The following is an 18500-nucleotide window of genomic DNA, read 5'->3' as shown; positions in this document are numbered from 1 at the left end:
TCCACACGTTGTTGGTTTGGAAGACATCAACAATTGGACATGGATGCCATATATTCAGTCTCCATGAGGACTGGGTGTGTCAATCAGGCGAGGACACCAGCCATGGCGAGGACATCATATATGGTAGTATCACCATTAAAGAAAAGCGAACACTAAGAGGAAGACCTAACTGTCACACCCGGTTTCTTTGGAGACGAAATTTATTATGTCCTCGCCTTATTGTCACAACTAGTCCCTATGGAGACTGAATATCTGGTGTCCCAATTGTGAATTTAATCACAACCAAACGAATTCCGGGGAGACTGAAATGTCTGAAGTCTCCACAATGTTAACATAATCACAATCAACCTATGGAGAGTGAATACCTGGTGTCCTCGCATTATTGTCACAGCCAACCAATATGGAGACTGAATATCTGGTGTCCTTACCCAATTGTGAATGTAATCACAACCAAATGAATTCCAGGGAGACTAAAATGTTTGAAGTCTCCACAATGTAACATAAACACAATCAACTAAATTCCTCATGGAAACTGAGTGGCTTGTTGTGTCTTCACCCAATCTTTTATGTACCCGCAGCCAATTGAATCCCTATGAAAACAGAATAGCTTGTGTCGTCTATATGTGGAAACTGAATGTAGGGTGTCCTCGCTTGATTGTCATACCCAGTCCCTACAGAGACTGAATATCTGTCCTCTTGTCACAACCAGCCGCACCCCTGTGGAGCATAAATAGTTGGTTTCCTCATCAAATAGTCACACCCACTTCTGAATATTTGGTAACCCTGCCTAATTGTCGCACCCAGTCCTAATGGAGACTGAATATCTGGTGTCCTCGAATAATTGTCACTCCATATCCCTATATGGAGACTGAAAACCAGGCCTATGTCTCTAATGAACCTGGCTGTCGTCTCTTGATCCTCCCTTGATCCCCAGTGATTTGTCTCTATTGATGCACTGTTCGGCCATGTGGCCCAGAGTGGGCAGATCTGAAGCATATGCGCTACCGTCTGATGAGGTGCTTTGTACTGGCACCTTCTGAACTCGGCCATGTTCATTCTCTGCAGTGGCCTGTTCTGAGGTGAACGAATGGTGGTCGCCTCTCTTCTGTACAGGTCTAGGCGGATGTTGATTTCAAGGCTCCCTCCTGCCAGGTGTTTTTGTGGGCCTGTTTTAGGAGCGCCTTTGCTACCCTGTATAAGAGGTACTGGATTCTCCCCGATGTTGTTGGCTTCCATCATTGGGAAGTTGCTCTGTCGTTTCCTAGGACGCCACAGTTGGCAGCTGATCCATTGATTCGCGACTCTGCTGGAAGAGTTTCATGAGGCTGAGGGTGTCAATGATGTACATGTAGTTTGAGTTCTGATATACAAGTGAATGTTCAGTGACATTCGGGCGAAGACACCAAATATCAAGTCTCAATAAGGAAATTGTGTGCCTTCTTGGTGAGGACACATTCACTCTCCATAGAGACCGGGTGTGACAATTAGGTGAGGGCACCAGACGTTCAGTTTTCATAGGAACTTGGTGTATTAATAAGGGGAGCCAGAGGAGACAAGATATTCAGTCTCCATAGGGACAGGGTTAGTCGAGGATGCCATATATTTAGTGATTGTACAGTGGACATGAATTCCGTCAGTATGACAACGCTGTCATTCTCGGCTTTTGACTCAGGCAGGTGCTGGGCTGCTGTAATCTCCACAAGGACGACTGGGTGTGACGATTGGGCGAGGACACCAGATATCCAGTTTCCCTAGAGACCGGTTGTGACAATAAGGCAGAGCACCAGACAACTGACTGGCTGTGACATTCGGGCGAAGACACCAAATATCAAGTCTCAATAAGGAAATTGTGTGCCTTCTTGGTGAGGACACATTCACTCTCCATAGAGACCGGGTGTGACAATTAGGTGAGGGCACCAGACGTTCAGTTTTCATAGGAACTTGGTGTATTAATAAGGGGAGCCAGAGGGGACAAGATATTCAGTCTCCATAGGGATAGGGTTAGTCGAGGATGCAATATATTTAGTGATTGTACAGTGGACATGAATTCCGTCAGTATGAAAACGCTGTCATTCTCGGCTTTTGACTCAGGCAGGTGCTGGGCTGCTGTAATCTCCATAAGGACGACTGGGTGTGACGATTGGGCGAGGACACCAGATATCCAGTTTCCCTAGAGACCGGTTGTGACAATAAGGCAGAGCACCAGACAACTGACTGGCTGTGACATTCGGGCGAAGACACCAAATATCCAGTCTCAATAAGGAAATTGTGTGCCTTCTTGGTGAGGACACCAGATATTCAGTCTCCATAGAGACCGGGTGTGACAATTAGGTGAGGGCACCAGACGTTCAGTTTTCATAAGGACTGGGTGTACTAATTAGGGGAGCCAGAGGACACGAGATATTCAGTCTCCATAGAGACCAGGTGTGACAATTAGGTGAGGGCACCAGACGTTCAGTTTTCATAAGGCCTGGGTGTACTAATTAGGGGAGCCAGAGGACACGAGATATTCAGTCTCCATAGGGACAGGGTTAGTCGAGGATGCAATATATTTAGTGATTGTACAGTGGACATGAATTCCGTCAGTATGACAATGCTGTCATTCTCGGCTTTTGACTCAGACAGGTGCTGGGCTGCTGTAATCTCCACAAGGACGAATGGGTGTGACAATTGGGCGAGGACTCCAGATATATATTCAGTTTCCCTAGAGACCAGTTGTGACAATAAGGCAGAGCACCAGACAACTGACTGGCTGTGACATTCGGGCGAAGACACCATATATCCAGTCTCAATAAGAAAATGGTGTGCCTTCTTGGTGAGGACACATTCAGTCACCATAGAGACCGGGTGTGACAATTAGGTAAGGGCACCAGACGTTCAGTTTTCATAAGGACTGGGTGTACTAATTAGGGGAGCCAGAGGACACGAGATATTCAGTCTCCATAGGGACAGAGTTAGTCGAGGATGCCACATATTTGGTCTCCATGAGGACTGGGTATGGCGATTAGGGATTGAGGAGACGAGCTACTCTGTCTCCTTAGGGATGTAGGTGGTTGTGACGATAATAACAATTGGGTGAGGACAGATATTCAGTCTCTGTTGAGATTGGGTGGGAGGATCAAGCGAGGACACCCAAATTCAGATTACACAGTGACAATGCCCGTTAGTTATCTAGTTTCTACATGGAATCAGTTCACCAATTGGCTATGATGATATTGATAATTAGGCAAGAACACTAGCTAGATATTCAGGGACCATAGGGATTTAGTTGGTTGTGATAGCATTAATGATTTGGTGAAGATACTACCAAGGCACTCAGTTTCCATATGGAAATTCAGTTGTGATAAGGCTAACATTGTGAATACACCAGATATTTCAGTCTCCATGGAATTCATTTGGTTGTGATTACGTTCACAATTGGGTGAGGACAGATATTCAGTCTCCATAGAAACTGGGTGTGGCAGTTAGGTCTCCATTACGTTTGCTTTTCCTTTATGGTGATACTACCAAACCAGGTCTATGTCTCCAACACCTGGCCGTGGTCTTTTTGCTTCCTTGATCCCTAGCCATGGCTTTGTCTCCATTGTTGTATTGTTCGGCCTTGTGGACAAATCTCGGTGAGAGGGCGATTTGGAGCACATGCTCTTGTGTCTGATCTGGTATCTTGCACTGGAACCTTCTAGATTCGGCCATGTCCATCCTCTTGAGGTAGGTTTTAAGTCTGCAGTGGCCTATTTTTCAGATAAGGCATGGTGGTTGTCTCTCTTCTGTTCATGTCTTGATGGGTGTGGCTATTCTTGCCAGGTGCTTTCAGCACCTAAGGGTCTCCACGTCGCAACGCCTGAAGACGTCATAGACCCTGGGAAGTGTGATGATGTCACTTTGCTGCCTCCGATGTGCAGGAAGTTGTGGCCACATTACCTTTCCCAACAGAATAAGCTTATAGTCACTGGCACCTAATGTTTACTTGGCATGAAGACCTCACCCAATCCATTTTCGACGGTAATGACCATGATTTCAGGGTTTGGGGCCGGAGTCTAAATTTGTTTGGTCCATTTTGCCTCAATCTCGTCCGTCTGCCAGCGTCGTGGCTTCGCGGGTTATTGATAATTGGATACCCAAATCCACATCAGTGAACATATCAGTCTCGAAAGTCCAGCAGAAACAGTTGTCATTCTCAGTTGGCCGAAATTTTAATGGCGGCGTTTGGCGGCGATTTTTTTCATAAAAAAACATACGATTCTGTGTTCTATGATAATCACCCAAGTGCCGGAGCCAGGTATTCTTGTTCTGTGTGCAATTCTGCATCTGGTAAACTGAATTACGTGGAGATTTTTACCATTTTTGATGGTGAAAATCATGTTGAAACTGACCAGTCCAGTGCGATAACTGAATACAATGTTTCGGCGTCCATTTTGCATGCACTGCGAACCACGTATTTGCTGTGTGCATGAACAACATGCATTGACTGTGTGGATGTGTGACATTTGATTTTCGCGGGAACATGGCCTAGCAGGGGAGAATTTAAGAATTATATTGAACGATGGTGCGACAGCATTTCCTGTCCTTGCCAAGGACCTAAATATTTGATGACATCATTCCGTCATATTGCAATGTCCACAATCATTTATTGTCATCTTTTAGTGGCTGTCGTTGATTGTTAGTTTAAGAATGAATTGTAGAGCGTATTTGATAAGACCGGTGTAATGTTTTTGAGTGTTTCTGTTTTTGAGTGTTTCCCCTCATTGTTTGGGAACGCTCAAAAAAAGATTGACAAGTTTTTCTGTGTATCCCCCCTATTGAAAAGTCGTGGTCTCCCTAGCTGCCTATTGTTTGGAAACACTGACACATGGGAAACAACCACAGATGTTACACCGGCCATTTGGGATCATCAATCGTGTGGAGACCACTTGGCTTTACATCGTGCCTGGGTTAAACATGGCCGTGGGAAACACCACGGTTAAATGAGTGCAAGAGGAGATCATTGAAATCGCTTGACAGAAAACTGTGCTGAACATCTTTTTCCTTTACTCACGTTCAGTCCCTATCATTATCAGGCTAAAAACCTAAAAACATGCTCAATTTCAGTGACTTGGGCGACAGTGGTGCTATCTAGCGGTAGAAAGTGGAACTGAGAGTTTTGGACGAAGATTTCAGTTCCATTTTCTGCCGCGAGACAGCGTCACTGCCGCCTAAGCCAATTTCATACTGTGGGTCGTGATCGATTGGTTTTCATGCCTTTGGAAGGTATAAATCAGTATCGAACTAAGGGAATTTGATAGAGATAATAACTTGCTTTAGTTGTCAAAACAGGTTCAGCACAGACATAAGCCATCTTCCCACACAAACGACAGTAGATATGATTCTCTGTTGGGATCAAAGACGGTGGACGAGAGTTTCACCAGTGGCAGGCTCAGGAGCTTGTTTAGTGTGTCCCTCTGTTTACCTTGTCAGTTGCTTAATATAGGAGGCCTTCCTTGTACCCTCTGATTAAATATAGGTGCAGTCACTGATCTTCAAACCTTTAGATTTAACAACATAAGTATTTTCAATCAACTTACACCTACATTCAATTTGAACAAGAAGCTGTATAAAAGATCTAATTTGAGTCGAACCACGCTAATTTTTTCTATCAGCAGCATTTCCTGTGCTGTTCATGTCAAATCTCAGATTTGAAGTGCCTAGGTCTTACGGTTACAAAATGCCTGATTTTGTCCACGGATGGGTGAATGGATGGATGGATGGATGGATGGATGGATGGATGGATGGATGAACGGACGGACAACATTCGAAAGCTATTGGACTAGCTCCGCTGACTTCGTCAGCTGAGCTAAAAACAAACTCACAAATTTTATTTATTAATTTTTTTATTTATGTATTAAATGCTGACAAATCACCACGATAATTTTCTTAGCAAATGTAGAATTGGATTTTAGAGGCTCAAGGGATTCAGGTCATAGGGCTACTACTACAAGAAAAAGTTCAACAGTTTTGAATAAGATGACTGCCCTGGATATTTCAAACAGTAATAGTGTTTCAAATTGTAATTCTTTTGCACCTCTCTATTTTTGAGATTCCCAAGAATTCATAAAAAATTAAACAGTTCGCAATTTTCTTTTTGCATACAGTAATTCATAGCATGACTTGGACCAAAACTGCTCTAAGTCCAACAGAAGCACTTCAAGTTACAGTTCGTGAAATTTATCAACATGTACATCATCTGACTCGTACATCCACACATAATTGTCTTTGATGCGAGGCTGTCCTTTAATTATGTACACAAATATTTTCGATCAAAACATTCAAAAATGCAAAATTCAATACATACAGGTATAAAACATATTTTGCTAATTCCCCTGACCCATTACCCCCCTCCTTTGCATACACACATAATGGGGTAGCCCCTCAAAAAAATATTTGCAATTCATCGAAATTTACAAACCAATATAGAACATAAAAACATACTTATAGAGTTGACCTACTTCAGTAAGGATCAGGTCAAGGTAACAACGAAAAGTTTCGTTTCTGGGAAATTAAGTTTAATTTACAGGAAATTAAGTATCGTTTCTGGGAAATTAAGTTTAATTTACAGGAAATTAAGTATCGTTTCTGGGAAATTAAGCTTAGTTTCAAGGAAATTAAGCTTAGTTTTTCAGGAAGCTTGGTGGCATAGCGGTGCGATTGTCAGACTCCTGAGAAAAATCTGGATACTTGACTGAACAGTAATTTATGTACAAATGAAAACATTTTTCTCAAAATAACGACAGATAGAGAGCTTAGCACCATTAAAATAGTCAGCATAGGACTTTTCTCCCTTTGCCTGAGAGAACGTAAGCATCTGAGGGTAAAACTAAACCTTGTTACTCCAGAATGGTTAAATGTTTCCTTTTGAAGCAAGGAAAATGGGATCTGCTTCTATGCCTCAACATAGACAATTCTGGAACAGCTCTTCAAACTGCTCAGTCTTCCGCATGTGGTACCATACAAGTCCAGACCATGTGGTATCATACAAGTCCTGACCACATGTGGTACCATACAAGTCCAGACCATGTGGTATCATACAAGTCCTGACCACATGTGGTACCATACAAATCCAGACCATGTGGTATCATACAAGTCCAGACCATGTGGTATCATACAAGTCCTGACCACATGTGGTACCATACAAGTCAAGACCATGTGGTATCATACAAGTCCAGACCATGTGGTATCATACAAGTCCTGACCACATGTGGTACCATACAAGTCAAGACCATGTGGTATCATACAAGTCCAGAACATGTGGTATCATACAAGTCCTGACCACATGTGGTACCATACAAGTCAAGACCATGTGGTATCATACAAGTCCAGAACATGTGGTATCATACAAGTCCTGACCACATGTGGTACCATACAAGTCCCGACCACATGTGGTATCATACAAGTCCTGACCACATGTGGTATCATACAAGTCCTGACCACATGTGGTAGCAGCAGGCATTCACCAAGTTCTCGATGTGAATCTGGGTGTCTAGAATGGCATTTGGGTTGTTTGGTGTGAAAGTCTGGTCAGGGGCCTCTTCTCGAAACACACTGCACAATTCCTGAAACCAAAAGAAAACGTCAATTCTAATGTCATGAATGAGTAAACTACTGAAAAAGCTTTGCAAACAATGACAGAATTGCCTGCATTTTTAGATACAAATATTGGACCACGACCCAAGAGTCTGAGCAACTACACCACAGTGGACAAGTGACAACTTGAATCCCATGTAAACGCGGCCTAAAATAGCCATGATTGACAAAACTTTTGTCAGAGATGATGGAATACGCAACCTACTGCTTTATTACTGTTTGTGTCCACCGAGAGAAGCATCAGAGTGTCGAGGTAGTTTGGATTGAGTATCACCTAAAAGATGAAAAGAAACACACATTAACGATGATCAAAAATATACAGGCGGGCTGAATGTACTCTGTAATACTACCAGAGAGTAGAGCTTGAATTCGAGTGTACAGGCCAATAGTTAGGGGTAATAATAGCACCATATAAGTCTCATGATTATTATTATTATTATTATAGATTTCCAGGAAGTACAATAACCTACCAGATATTGCACTTGTCCATTCGGGCTGGCGAACAAACGCTTCATCTCCGGGTGTTTGTGGATCAGCACCTTCATCAAACCTTGGTACCAGGCGATGTTCATGTTGAGGAATGGGTTCAGGCGGGAGTCAACCTGGTCCAGAGGCACCTTGACGACAACGCTAAGCAGCTCTTCAAATTCTTCGAAGGACAGCTTGCCAAGATACTGGAAGAGATGAAGCAGGAAATTAAGGACCTCTGCCACTACAACACCCAGCCAATGTCTAATATTTATAAAGACTAGTAAATGCTTTTACTACAGTTTTCTACAGAGATGGCCAGTGTAAATGTACATGAAGTTTAAAGTAAAAGCATTTACTAGTCTTTTATAAATATCAGCCATTGGCTATGAACAACATCCTGCAAAAAAACAGAACTAGCAGCCCTGGGGAAGGAGTTCTGCTATCTGGATCGTGCATCTCTGACCAGCTTTACAGCAACCAGGTTCAATTGAGTTAGACAGGTGGCAGCACTTGTCACTAGAACAGGATGTCCATCTGAGCTTGAGAATGCAGACGTAGAAGACAATTCCATTGCAGACTACATCAAAACAGCCAAACTTTCATTTACAAACCCTGACACAGATCAAAGCACAACAGAATGCAAATTTCACGAACAGTTTCAAAAGCGTCTACGAACCCTGTCCGAGCTATCGGCCGTATCTGACCTCTTCTTCCTCTTGTCGTCCTCGCAGACGTCGATTAGCATCCTATGCCACATCGTGTCGCGTCGACACTGTGCCATCACGTTCTCGACCATCTTCTCGATTCTCGAACTGAAAAGAAATTCGTCGCGAAATAAATTTCAGAAATGATTTAAAGTTCAAATAAAACCGAATTTCACTATTGATTTCAGTAACATATGTCAAGTAAGAGCACAGGCATTTGAAATTAAGAGCCCCAATAGCCCCCCTCTGACTGACAACCCCCCCCCCCCCCTCCCCCACTGGCAACACACGATTCTTCCACATGTGTGTTCAGTTTGGTTGTGTTTGCGAGTCCAGGGGGGCTGTTTGGGGCTGTTGAGCTCTCATTTTCACGTGCCTGTGATAAGAGTTTGCACGCATAAAATGGTCAGGTCTTCAAGAAAACAACAAGAAATTTTCCTCTTCCAACTCTGAAAGCGTACATAGGTTGCCGCTGAATTTCATTAGCTAAATAAAGTGGTAAAGAACAGTGTTTCATCCAGAAATAAATTCCTGTGGCAAAATTGGTAAATTTCCCAGCTGTAATCACAAAATTTCAATCCTTGGGCTTTTTGACGAGAGAAGGAGAGCATATCATCAACATACCTTGCATTTTTGACCTCTTTTTCCATGAGGGTGTAGAGTGGGGCCTGGTGATTGTTGGACAGTCCGAGGTAGTTGACTCTTTCTCCCCTCAGGCCGATGTAGCGTGTGACAGGAAGATGGCTGTCACCGCTCAGTGCACCAACGAAATGGAATGGACTTTCTGGGAGAGCGAAAACGTTTAATCAATACAATGAAACCGTTTCAGGAACATGTTTAATTCTGATGCAGTGAGTGTGAGTCACCTCACAATTTATATTCAATCTGGGACAGTTGACATTTACAGAAATGAGCATTATTTTTTGAGACACTCTGTAAAGTCACACAGGTTTAAGTGCACCGACTTCACTCACCTGCAGGGAAGACTTTAGTCCTGGGCGACTTGTAAAGGCTCAGCTTCTTCTCCAACTGCAGCTTGGGGAAAAGATCACGTTTACTCGTCAGAAGTATGTTGTACTTGAGAGCCAACGTACAGCTATCCCCGTCAGTTCTTGTACCATGGTTCTGATAGATGATCAAGCTCACGTTGTAATCGTCCTTCTTCTGCTTGAAGTCTTCCACGTCCTCGAACGAGCCCTCGCGATGCGAGATCGAGACGAGGGCGTACTCGTTTTCCTTCACAAAATAGAACGAGTCCTGTTGTTGTCATGACGATGAGGTGAGAGAGAGAGCAGCAGTAGAGGGAGAGAGATAGGATTAGTACCAACACCACGGAGGGATTACTAAAGACATTACAGCTAGAGCTCAGAGGTGGCCAAGCAACACAATAACCTTCCTACACCAAAATCATTATCAAATGTATCATCAAGTCACATGCGAGTTTCTAAATGGAACCCTATTGCTGGCCCTAGTGTCCACATGCCATCAGGCCGAATCTACCTTAAACTGATCTCCGCCAGACCTGAATGGAACCCTATTGCTGGCCCTAGTGTCCACATACCATCAGGCCGAATCTACCTTAAACTGATCTCCGCCAGACCTGAATGGAACCCTATTGCTGGCCCTAGTGTCCACATACCATCAGGCCGAATCTACCTTAAACTGATCTCCGCCAGACCTGAATGGAACCCTATTGCTGGCCCTAGTGTCCACATACCATCAGGCCGAATCTACCTTAAACTGATCTCCGCCAGACCTGAATGGAACCCTATTGCTGGCCCTAGTGTCCACATACCATCAGGCCGAATCTACCTTAAACTGATCTCCGCCAGACCTGAATGGAACCCTATTGCTGGCCCTAGTGTCCACATACCATCAGGCCGAATCTACCTTAAACTGATCTCCGCCAGACCTGAATGGAACCCTATTGCTGGCCCTAGTGTCCACATACCATCAGGCCGAATATAGCTTACTGATCTCCGCCAGACTTTTAATTTAATTTAATTTACTCGATGTTCAGACAATTCGTGTCTTTTTAAAGAGGAAATGAGATGGTTCATTTTCACCACCTCATGAAATGGAAAAGGTAGGCTAATTTGCTGGATCCCCTTTTTAAAGGAGTGCTCCTGTTTGTCCTGAGGGTGTCCTTAATAGAGAGGTTCTACTGTAATTGTTAAATACCTACCAGGTCACTGTCACGGTCTGGCGTAGGCACCATCTGGAGGGCTTTCATGTTGTACTGCTTCTCATGTTTCAGCATGTAGTCAAACAGTTCGGCAGCAGGACTCTTGGTGTCCTGAATCACAATCGAATCTGCAGAAGAAAACAAACAGATTGACCAATCATTCTCGACGTGCAAGCGGAGAATATGAAAAAAAAATTTACCAGGCAAAATCACAAAAGTGATATAAGCTATACTATGATGATAATTCATGAAAATGATGAATTTATCTGAGAATAAAATGAATCAATGTGATGGTGGACTTGACCCTTTTTTTCCATCTGTACACATTCCCTGCCCATCTCCCAGCAGATTAGAGTGATACATCAAATCGATCCTAAAACAATTAAGCTCACCTGTAAATACAAAGTTTCTTGCATAGCTCGGCGGATTTGGGTAAAATCTGATGAAATCCTCGATGAAGTTTGATAGGTGATAATCTTTATTCAAGATGAACTGCCTCCCGCCTATATACGACTGCACGGTACGGAGATGGAAGTCATGGGCGAATGAATGCACGTGGATTTGATCCTTACATTTATCACACTCGTCCGTGAAAAACATTGTCGTCTGCAATCAGAAAATTTCAATTTTAATATGTAAATGTCATTTTCCTTATCGTCAATGCTTATCATATCATATACCCATATCCAGACAAACCTCACTTTAAAATGCTATATCACTTCTTCAAACTTAAGTTAACGCTTGTTTCTTCAGCGTCATGACAATGCAATATCCTTGATGTTCAGACCATTCATGTTATTTTAGTGTAAGACACATCTTTTGCAATATAAGCCACTAACACCTTGTTTAATTTAAATATATATGAATACCAATTGTGACCCGTTGCAGCAAAACCAGGCACATGTTGCTCTGAGCTTGGCAAGTTGAGACTGACCCCTGGTTCATTTCACTATTGTCTGCCTTTTGTGAAATCTGAGTAAATCAATTTCTTCCATTATCTCTTGCTGTCATTTCAGCTCATCTTCTGTGCGACGATGATAGACGCAGTTGGAAGGATTTTAGAAGAAGGAAAATCAACTTTACGATATTACCCTACAAATGTCAACACACCTGAGGACTGCCACTATTCGACAAAAGCAGTCTGGCCGATTCATACGCAAACAACTTGACGCAGAAATACATGTCTCGGTAGCTCATCTCCACGAGGATTATCCCGCCAGGAATACGAAACGTTTTCTGTAGGGTGAAGACCGCGTTGCTGCGGCGGGAATAATCGACCATGTTGAAATGGTCACGTCCTCTGTCCCTGTCACGTGTGATCCTATTGTCGCCGGACCTGTCTCCTTTTGCTGGCCGGCTGGAAAAGGCAAAACAAAGAACTATCTCAGTTGATTCTCGACACTCATACAGTGAACTCAAGACGACTGAAAGCATAAACATAAGCATGACCATGTAGTCGTTTATTTCATTCAGCAGAGCCTTAACCAAATCTTACATGCAAAAGGACTCCGGTTCAAATCTGGGGTAAGAATCCCCACGACAGACCCAGATTTGTATTCCAGCGTCCCTGCCTTGGTTTAAATATGAGCATGTATTATCAACAAAGATATGAAAATATCTTTAAGGACGCAAACCGTATCACTGTTCCTAAATTGTGAAGTGCGAACCAGTCATGATATGCAAGAATGTTGAGAAAGGTTATGCTTATACCTTCTCTTTGGAGATGCCGGCCTCATCTGCACCTGTATGAACTGGAGCGACTGTAGATACTGTATGTACTCCTGCATCATACTATTTCTCAACTCGACATGCCAGGGGTCCTCGAGCGGCGACGATCGCTGCGACAAGTCCGGGGAGGGCGTCACTTTGCCGTCGAGTCCGCCCTTTCCCTTGATGCTGGAGCCAGAACTGTGCCGCGACCGCTGAAGAAAGAAACAAATATTCAGATATAGTCTTGGCATGGTTTGCGAATATTTCACTGCGGACTATTGCCTAAAATAGACCGTTCTCGATGGCCTCGTGGATAGTGGCCTTCGTGAACGGAAGGTCAAAGGTACGAAGCCCACTGGTACCTTCTTTCCGATGCGGCCGGTTGGTAAGCCGCCAGCTAGTTAAATATAGGGTACAATCTGCCTTCTCGCCAGGCTTCTTTGGAAGTAAAGAGTGCCTTATAAGCCAAAGCTGGCTGGCCCTTTCAGTCCCAGTATAAAAACGAACCTGTTTTGTCGGGCCTTCTTGCTCCTTTGCATCCTTCTTGCCCGAAGGTTTGGCCAAGATCTTTTTCCTCCACTCGGGACTGAAGAGGATTGGCGTGGTCACGTAGTGGATAAGGCGTGACGAGTGCTTCAGTAGGTCCATTACATCTGCCTACAAGTATAAAATGTCATGGCTTTCTTCGTATATTCTTAGGTTTTAACAGTTCTAGTTCATACTCTATTCACAAACGTCAGTGCAGTCACTTTAGGGTCTTTAGTGAATAAAATACCCGCAAGCCAATAATATTGAGTGGTGTTTTTTGTAAGGGATTGTCTTGCGGGAAGGTGTGTCTCTAAAGTGGATTTTTGAGTGAGAAAGTCGGGAGTTTGGAGCATTTCAGGATCGGTACTTCAATGTAGAACCCCGTACAAGACAGCGTACTTCAAACATGAATAAAGAAAGCGATGAAATATTTCAAATAACTTACTGCGATGGGGACATGAGAGTGTCCCGACCTCTGTTGCCATAAGATGTACAAATTCTGTATCTTCATCCTCTTTTCCGACTCTGGAATGGAAGTTTGGTTTACATAAAGCCGGGTTGACATAGGATTCACAGTGGAATTAGCTGTTGATTCAGGTTGGGTTTACATAGGACTAGTGTTGGGTTTACATGGGATTCACATTGTCACGTATCTTTTAAATTGCACCATCTCTTTCTGGTGCGGCCGGTTGGTTATCTGTTAGCTAGTTAAAAGTAGGGTACAAGCTGCCATCTCAACCGGCATTAGAGATAGGAGTTTGGAAAAAGAGTGTCTGATAAGCTAAAGCTGGCTGGCCCTTTCATTACGAGTGACACATGATAAAGAAACTTTACTTTTGACTTTAAAAAAAATGATTCGGCCTTTTATATTGACCAGTCATGCAGCAGCATTATCATGTTAATACCTTTCTTCTCATGAGCTCTGACCTCCAACATCTGCATGCCATGTCGGCACACCGGATCAGGGAAGTTGGCCATCTTCTGGACCGGCTTGGCGGGTTTGCAGTCGTGCAGGACCTTGTCCAGGGAGACGCCAGGTGGGTATTGGGATGGACGCGTCGTGTTACTCCGTGTCGCTATCTCGCGTAATGGCGGACTGGTGAATCGGACCAGGAGGTCCACGTCGTTGGTGTTCTGAGTAAATTGGTTCTGCACCTGGAAAATTTGGAATTGTTGCAAGATCACTAGGTTCCTGGTGGAAAACTTGGAAACAAACACTTCACAACATTAATGTTTGGATGAACAGTAGAACCTCTCTATCAATGACACCCTGGGGACTGACAAGTGCTGTCCTTGATAGAGAGGAGTCCTAATTAGTGAGGTCAAATTGAATAGAAACAACCAATTTAGGGCCAAAACAAGTGTCCATAATAGAGAGGTGTCTGCAAAAGGAAGTTCCACTGTAATAGGAAAGCATGGTGGCAGAATGGAAAAGAGTCTCAATTGTAACAAAAGGTTGTGGGTATGAGTCTCAGCCAGTGCAACTTGGCACTTTCAACTGGCCTCTAATATTAAACCAAGTCTAGCAGTATATGCATTCTTAGTTTTTTAGAGAAAGGTTTCTGGAGTTGGCTGGGATCAGATGTAAAATGCTTTGAGACAGTGCAGTTGCACAGTATAAACACTATATAAGCAGCATATGCAGCATATGCAGGTAGGACAGGGAACCTACTACAGTAAATGCCAGTGCAACACATCAGAACAGACACCAGAGCATGTGCTCTAGAACTGTCCACTCCAGGACATCGAGAGACTGGCCACATGGCCATATGGTGCATCAGTGAGGCAAAGATCTGGGGATCAAGGGAGTGACAAGAGACGACAGCCAGGTTTATAAGGGCGAGGGCCTGGTTGTGTAGTATAGCCATAAACAAAGGATTTAACGCTAAGAAGAAGGTAGAGATTAATCAGCTTACCATTTCACCATTGCTAATACAGTCCATGAACTCGCCAAATGGCTTGTGATGGAAGAGGCCCATCTTCTGACACAGGATGTTGGAGAGTAAATGAGAGCGTGCGTTCTGCCACTGAAGAAGCTGCATGAACGATCGCTCGAATGACGACCACAAATCTGACGCCCAATTGTACGCATAGACTGTCAGCTGGAAATAAATAAAACATGAAATCTCGTCATTACCCAGCTAATTTTAATTAGCTGGGTGAAATCTGAGATGGACCGAAATACGAAAATCTCAGATTTCACAAAATATCTGCTAGTTTCATTGCAAAATGTGTTAACTTGTACACCAAGTCCAAATGCTAATATTGTAAACAAAATTTACTGTAGGAGATACCGAAAACACTCAGTTGACCTATAAATGATGAGGTTTATCTCTAATGCTGATTGAGTACTGGACCCTGAAGCTTGTGACGCTGTAATTTCAAACTGTTTTTCCTACCTCTTTGTCTCTGACTATAAGCAAAAGGAGGCGCTGTCTGGGAATTGATATTCTGCGATTGTCCAAGACGGTAGAATTAAGTTCCGTTCCGCGATCTGCCGGGGAGTTTGAGTCATACGGCTGGAATTTCTGATAGCTTTTGTGCGCTAGAAATAAAGTAGCAAATGGTCAAACGATAAACGATAATAGCGTAATACAACGCCCATACTTCAATGAAAAGCAGACATGTTGTTTGCTCTAATTTCAGGTAAGCGAGAGTACCACTCGGTTTCTGAAGTTTCGGAAAACAAGTGATTCAAATTGATGCAACTTGCAATTTTAAATCCAAACCCAAAGAATTCCTGGTTTTTCGCTCAAATGGGAAAAAGTGTTTTGCGATGAAACTCGTCACCTACTTTTCGGGTTAGTGAGCGTTGGCAAATCAGCCGATTCGTCCTCGACATCCTGGTACTCTACGCTCGCCCGCCATTGCTGTACATTTCTCGCCACCCCGGTGAATATCAGCCCTTTGCCCGGAGTCCGGTTATGAACAGTTGTAGGAGAGTCTAAAGATGACTCCTTCCGATGCTCTGTTGTCTGAAATGAAGCACAAAATCCTGATGCATGAGTTGGACTACCCTCAATTTCTATGCGCCAATTCGAAACCATCCTACGGAATGGCCCGCCTCAGACGACTGGAATCAGCGTGTACCGGTACCTAAGTTTGTTATGAAAAGTGTGCCACAGCAACCCTTTAAGGAGATCAAAACACTAGTGGAAGAGTTCGAGGTGTGTCGACGTGTCAACACGTCTAAACCAGACAGGAACGAGTCTGTTTCGACGTCTTAACAGGTCTGAAACTGTTGAACAGTTGAATTTACCTGAAGAGGTACCCTAGCAGGATTATACGGTAGGTAGGCAGAGTCCCTCTTAAGAGCCTGATCAGCCATTCGAAAAAATTTCAGGTTCGTATCGGCGCAGATGTTGTTGACGATGGCCTGTACTTCCTTTAGTGTGAAGTCCACGGAATATCGGGACAGCACACAACCTGAGACTTTGGTCAAAGAGGGTACACCTGAGGAGACAAATAAAGTGAGAGAAGTTGTCATTTTGAGAGCGAACGATTTGACATCTAAAGGAGTATTTATCATGTTAGCGCTATCTGCTGCATTCAGTACACTTTTCAGACACTCTTCCATATGTATCAATGCGCGTAGGGTCCCAAGGGTGGTCATATTTTGACCAAGTGTGGTCATATTTTGACCAAGTGTGATAATATTTTGACCAAGTGTGGTCATATTTTGGCCAAGTGTGATCATATTTTGACCAAGTGTGGTCATATTTTGATCAAGTGTGATAATATTTTGACCAAGTGTGGTCATACTTGGACCAAGTATGGTAATTTTATGATCAAATGTTGCCATAAATTGACCAAAACTGATCATGTTTGAGCAACTGTTGCCATATTTTGTAACCCCACTCATTGGAATACATACCAAGTTTGAGGCCATACTCAATCCAGTCCGGAAACACTGTCGTGTGGATCTTACACAAACTTCCTCGTTCGCCGGCTTCATATTTCTGAAGCGTCTGCTGCCACTCGACCTCTCTCCTCCGCTGGATCTCCGCATCTGCCCACGTCTTCTGTGAGGTGGCGCTACTCGTATCCGGTCCTGGCGTCTACGGTTAAGAATCAATGTTATGATATTTCTGCAGTTAACTTTATTTTGAATTCCATAGTATTCTGTATACCATTTTACAGACTTCGATTTTAATTTCCTAAGACCTGAGGGCAATATCTGTAACCATATCAGAATTTTCGCTAGAAATATCGAATTTTCAAAAACTACATGTAACAATACCAATCACTGGAAAGCCCTTAGACTTTTTTATGCCCATGTTATCACAAATCACATATTTTTACAGTAAAATACACATTTTATGAATTCAGTTCTGAGGGTTAAGTGTCTTACCTGAGGACTCGAAGGCTTGCTCCCTTTGAATGCATCCAGCAAATCCTTCCCAAATGAAACTGGTGAGAAGAAATCTTTTGGCGTCTTGATACTATCGGTGCTCATCTTTTTGTGCGTGGGTGTCGTTGGGTGTTTCACTTCTGAAAGTAAATACCCCACAAGTTAGAAATGAAATAGTCACATAATTTCACCCTCCAAAGGATTTTTTTCGTTTTAAAGGGGCAGTGTCTCGAGATAATTCTGGGCTAGCACCAATGTTCAAGTTCTTAGAATGTCTGTGTCTACTCTAGTTTCACCAATCTAAGACTACATCATTAATTATTACAAAATGACCCACCCCCCACAGGAGGAGTATTGACCACCTCATTCACAGCTTCCGACCCATAATCAAAATGAACTGGGCTGAACTTCATACATCAAGGTTTTAAGGTTAAAACTTCAGCTGGGGGTTGACATCCATATGTCTAACCCCCGCCCCAGCCCACACACACACCCCACAGGCATATCTGGGATCTGAGGGTTTTTTTCACCCTTGAATATATATATAATATTGAAAATACATCCAAATTCAATGAAATTCACACTAGAAATAACACCGAATTCAATGAAATTCACAGTAGAAATAACACCGAATTCAATGAAATTCACACTAGAAATAACACCGAATTCAATGAAATTCACACTAGAAATAACATCGAATTCAATGAAATTCACACTAGAAATAACACTGAATTCAATGAAATTCACACTAGAAATAACACCGAATTCAATGAAATTCACACTAGAAATAACACGTGGAATCCCACTTTCTAAATAGATGCTGAGGAGACATCTGATATTTTCTGCAGGCAACAAACAAACTGGAAATAATGTAAGAGATGGATCGTTGCTACAGTCACGATCATTGGCAAAAGGGTTGAAGGGATCAACCCCC

At 43.1% G+C, this 18500-nt stretch overlaps 1 protein-coding gene across 1 annotated transcript in view; it reads right to left on the bottom strand.

The window, feature by feature from the left end:
- Positions 1–5869: 5869 nt before the first annotated feature.
- The window catches only part of LOC135486527 (KICSTOR complex protein SZT2-like), a 48972-nt gene continuing 36341 nt past the window's right edge, over positions 5870–18500 (bottom strand). Inside the window, exons 46-64 of the mRNA XM_064769378.1 lie at positions 17567–17706; positions 17090–17273; positions 16475–16668; positions 16010–16190; positions 15615–15760; positions 15132–15317; positions 14121–14370; positions 13661–13740; positions 13195–13344; positions 12688–12899; positions 12088–12334; positions 11370–11583; positions 10978–11105; positions 9767–10049; positions 9417–9576; positions 8765–8900; positions 8088–8291; positions 7823–7891; positions 5870–7586 (exon numbers count right to left, since the gene is read on the bottom strand). Coding sequence (XP_064625448.1) covers positions 7446–7586; positions 7823–7891; positions 8088–8291; positions 8765–8900; positions 9417–9576; positions 9767–10049; positions 10978–11105; positions 11370–11583; positions 12088–12334; positions 12688–12899; positions 13195–13344; positions 13661–13740; positions 14121–14370; positions 15132–15317; positions 15615–15760; positions 16010–16190; positions 16475–16668; positions 17090–17273; positions 17567–17706 — 3305 coding nt within the window. The 3' untranslated portion in view covers positions 5870–7445. The remainder of the gene's footprint in view (positions 7587–7822; positions 7892–8087; positions 8292–8764; positions 8901–9416; positions 9577–9766; positions 10050–10977; positions 11106–11369; positions 11584–12087; positions 12335–12687; positions 12900–13194; positions 13345–13660; positions 13741–14120; positions 14371–15131; positions 15318–15614; positions 15761–16009; positions 16191–16474; positions 16669–17089; positions 17274–17566; positions 17707–18500) is intronic.

Source organism: Lineus longissimus, chromosome 4, assembly GCF_910592395.1.
Source record: "Lineus longissimus chromosome 4, tnLinLong1.2, whole genome shotgun sequence".
Classification (NCBI taxonomy): domain Eukaryota; kingdom Metazoa; phylum Nemertea; class Pilidiophora; order Heteronemertea; family Lineidae; genus Lineus; species Lineus longissimus.
Note: the sequence above shows the minus strand (reverse complement) of the source record. Positions and strands in the feature narration are given on the sequence as shown.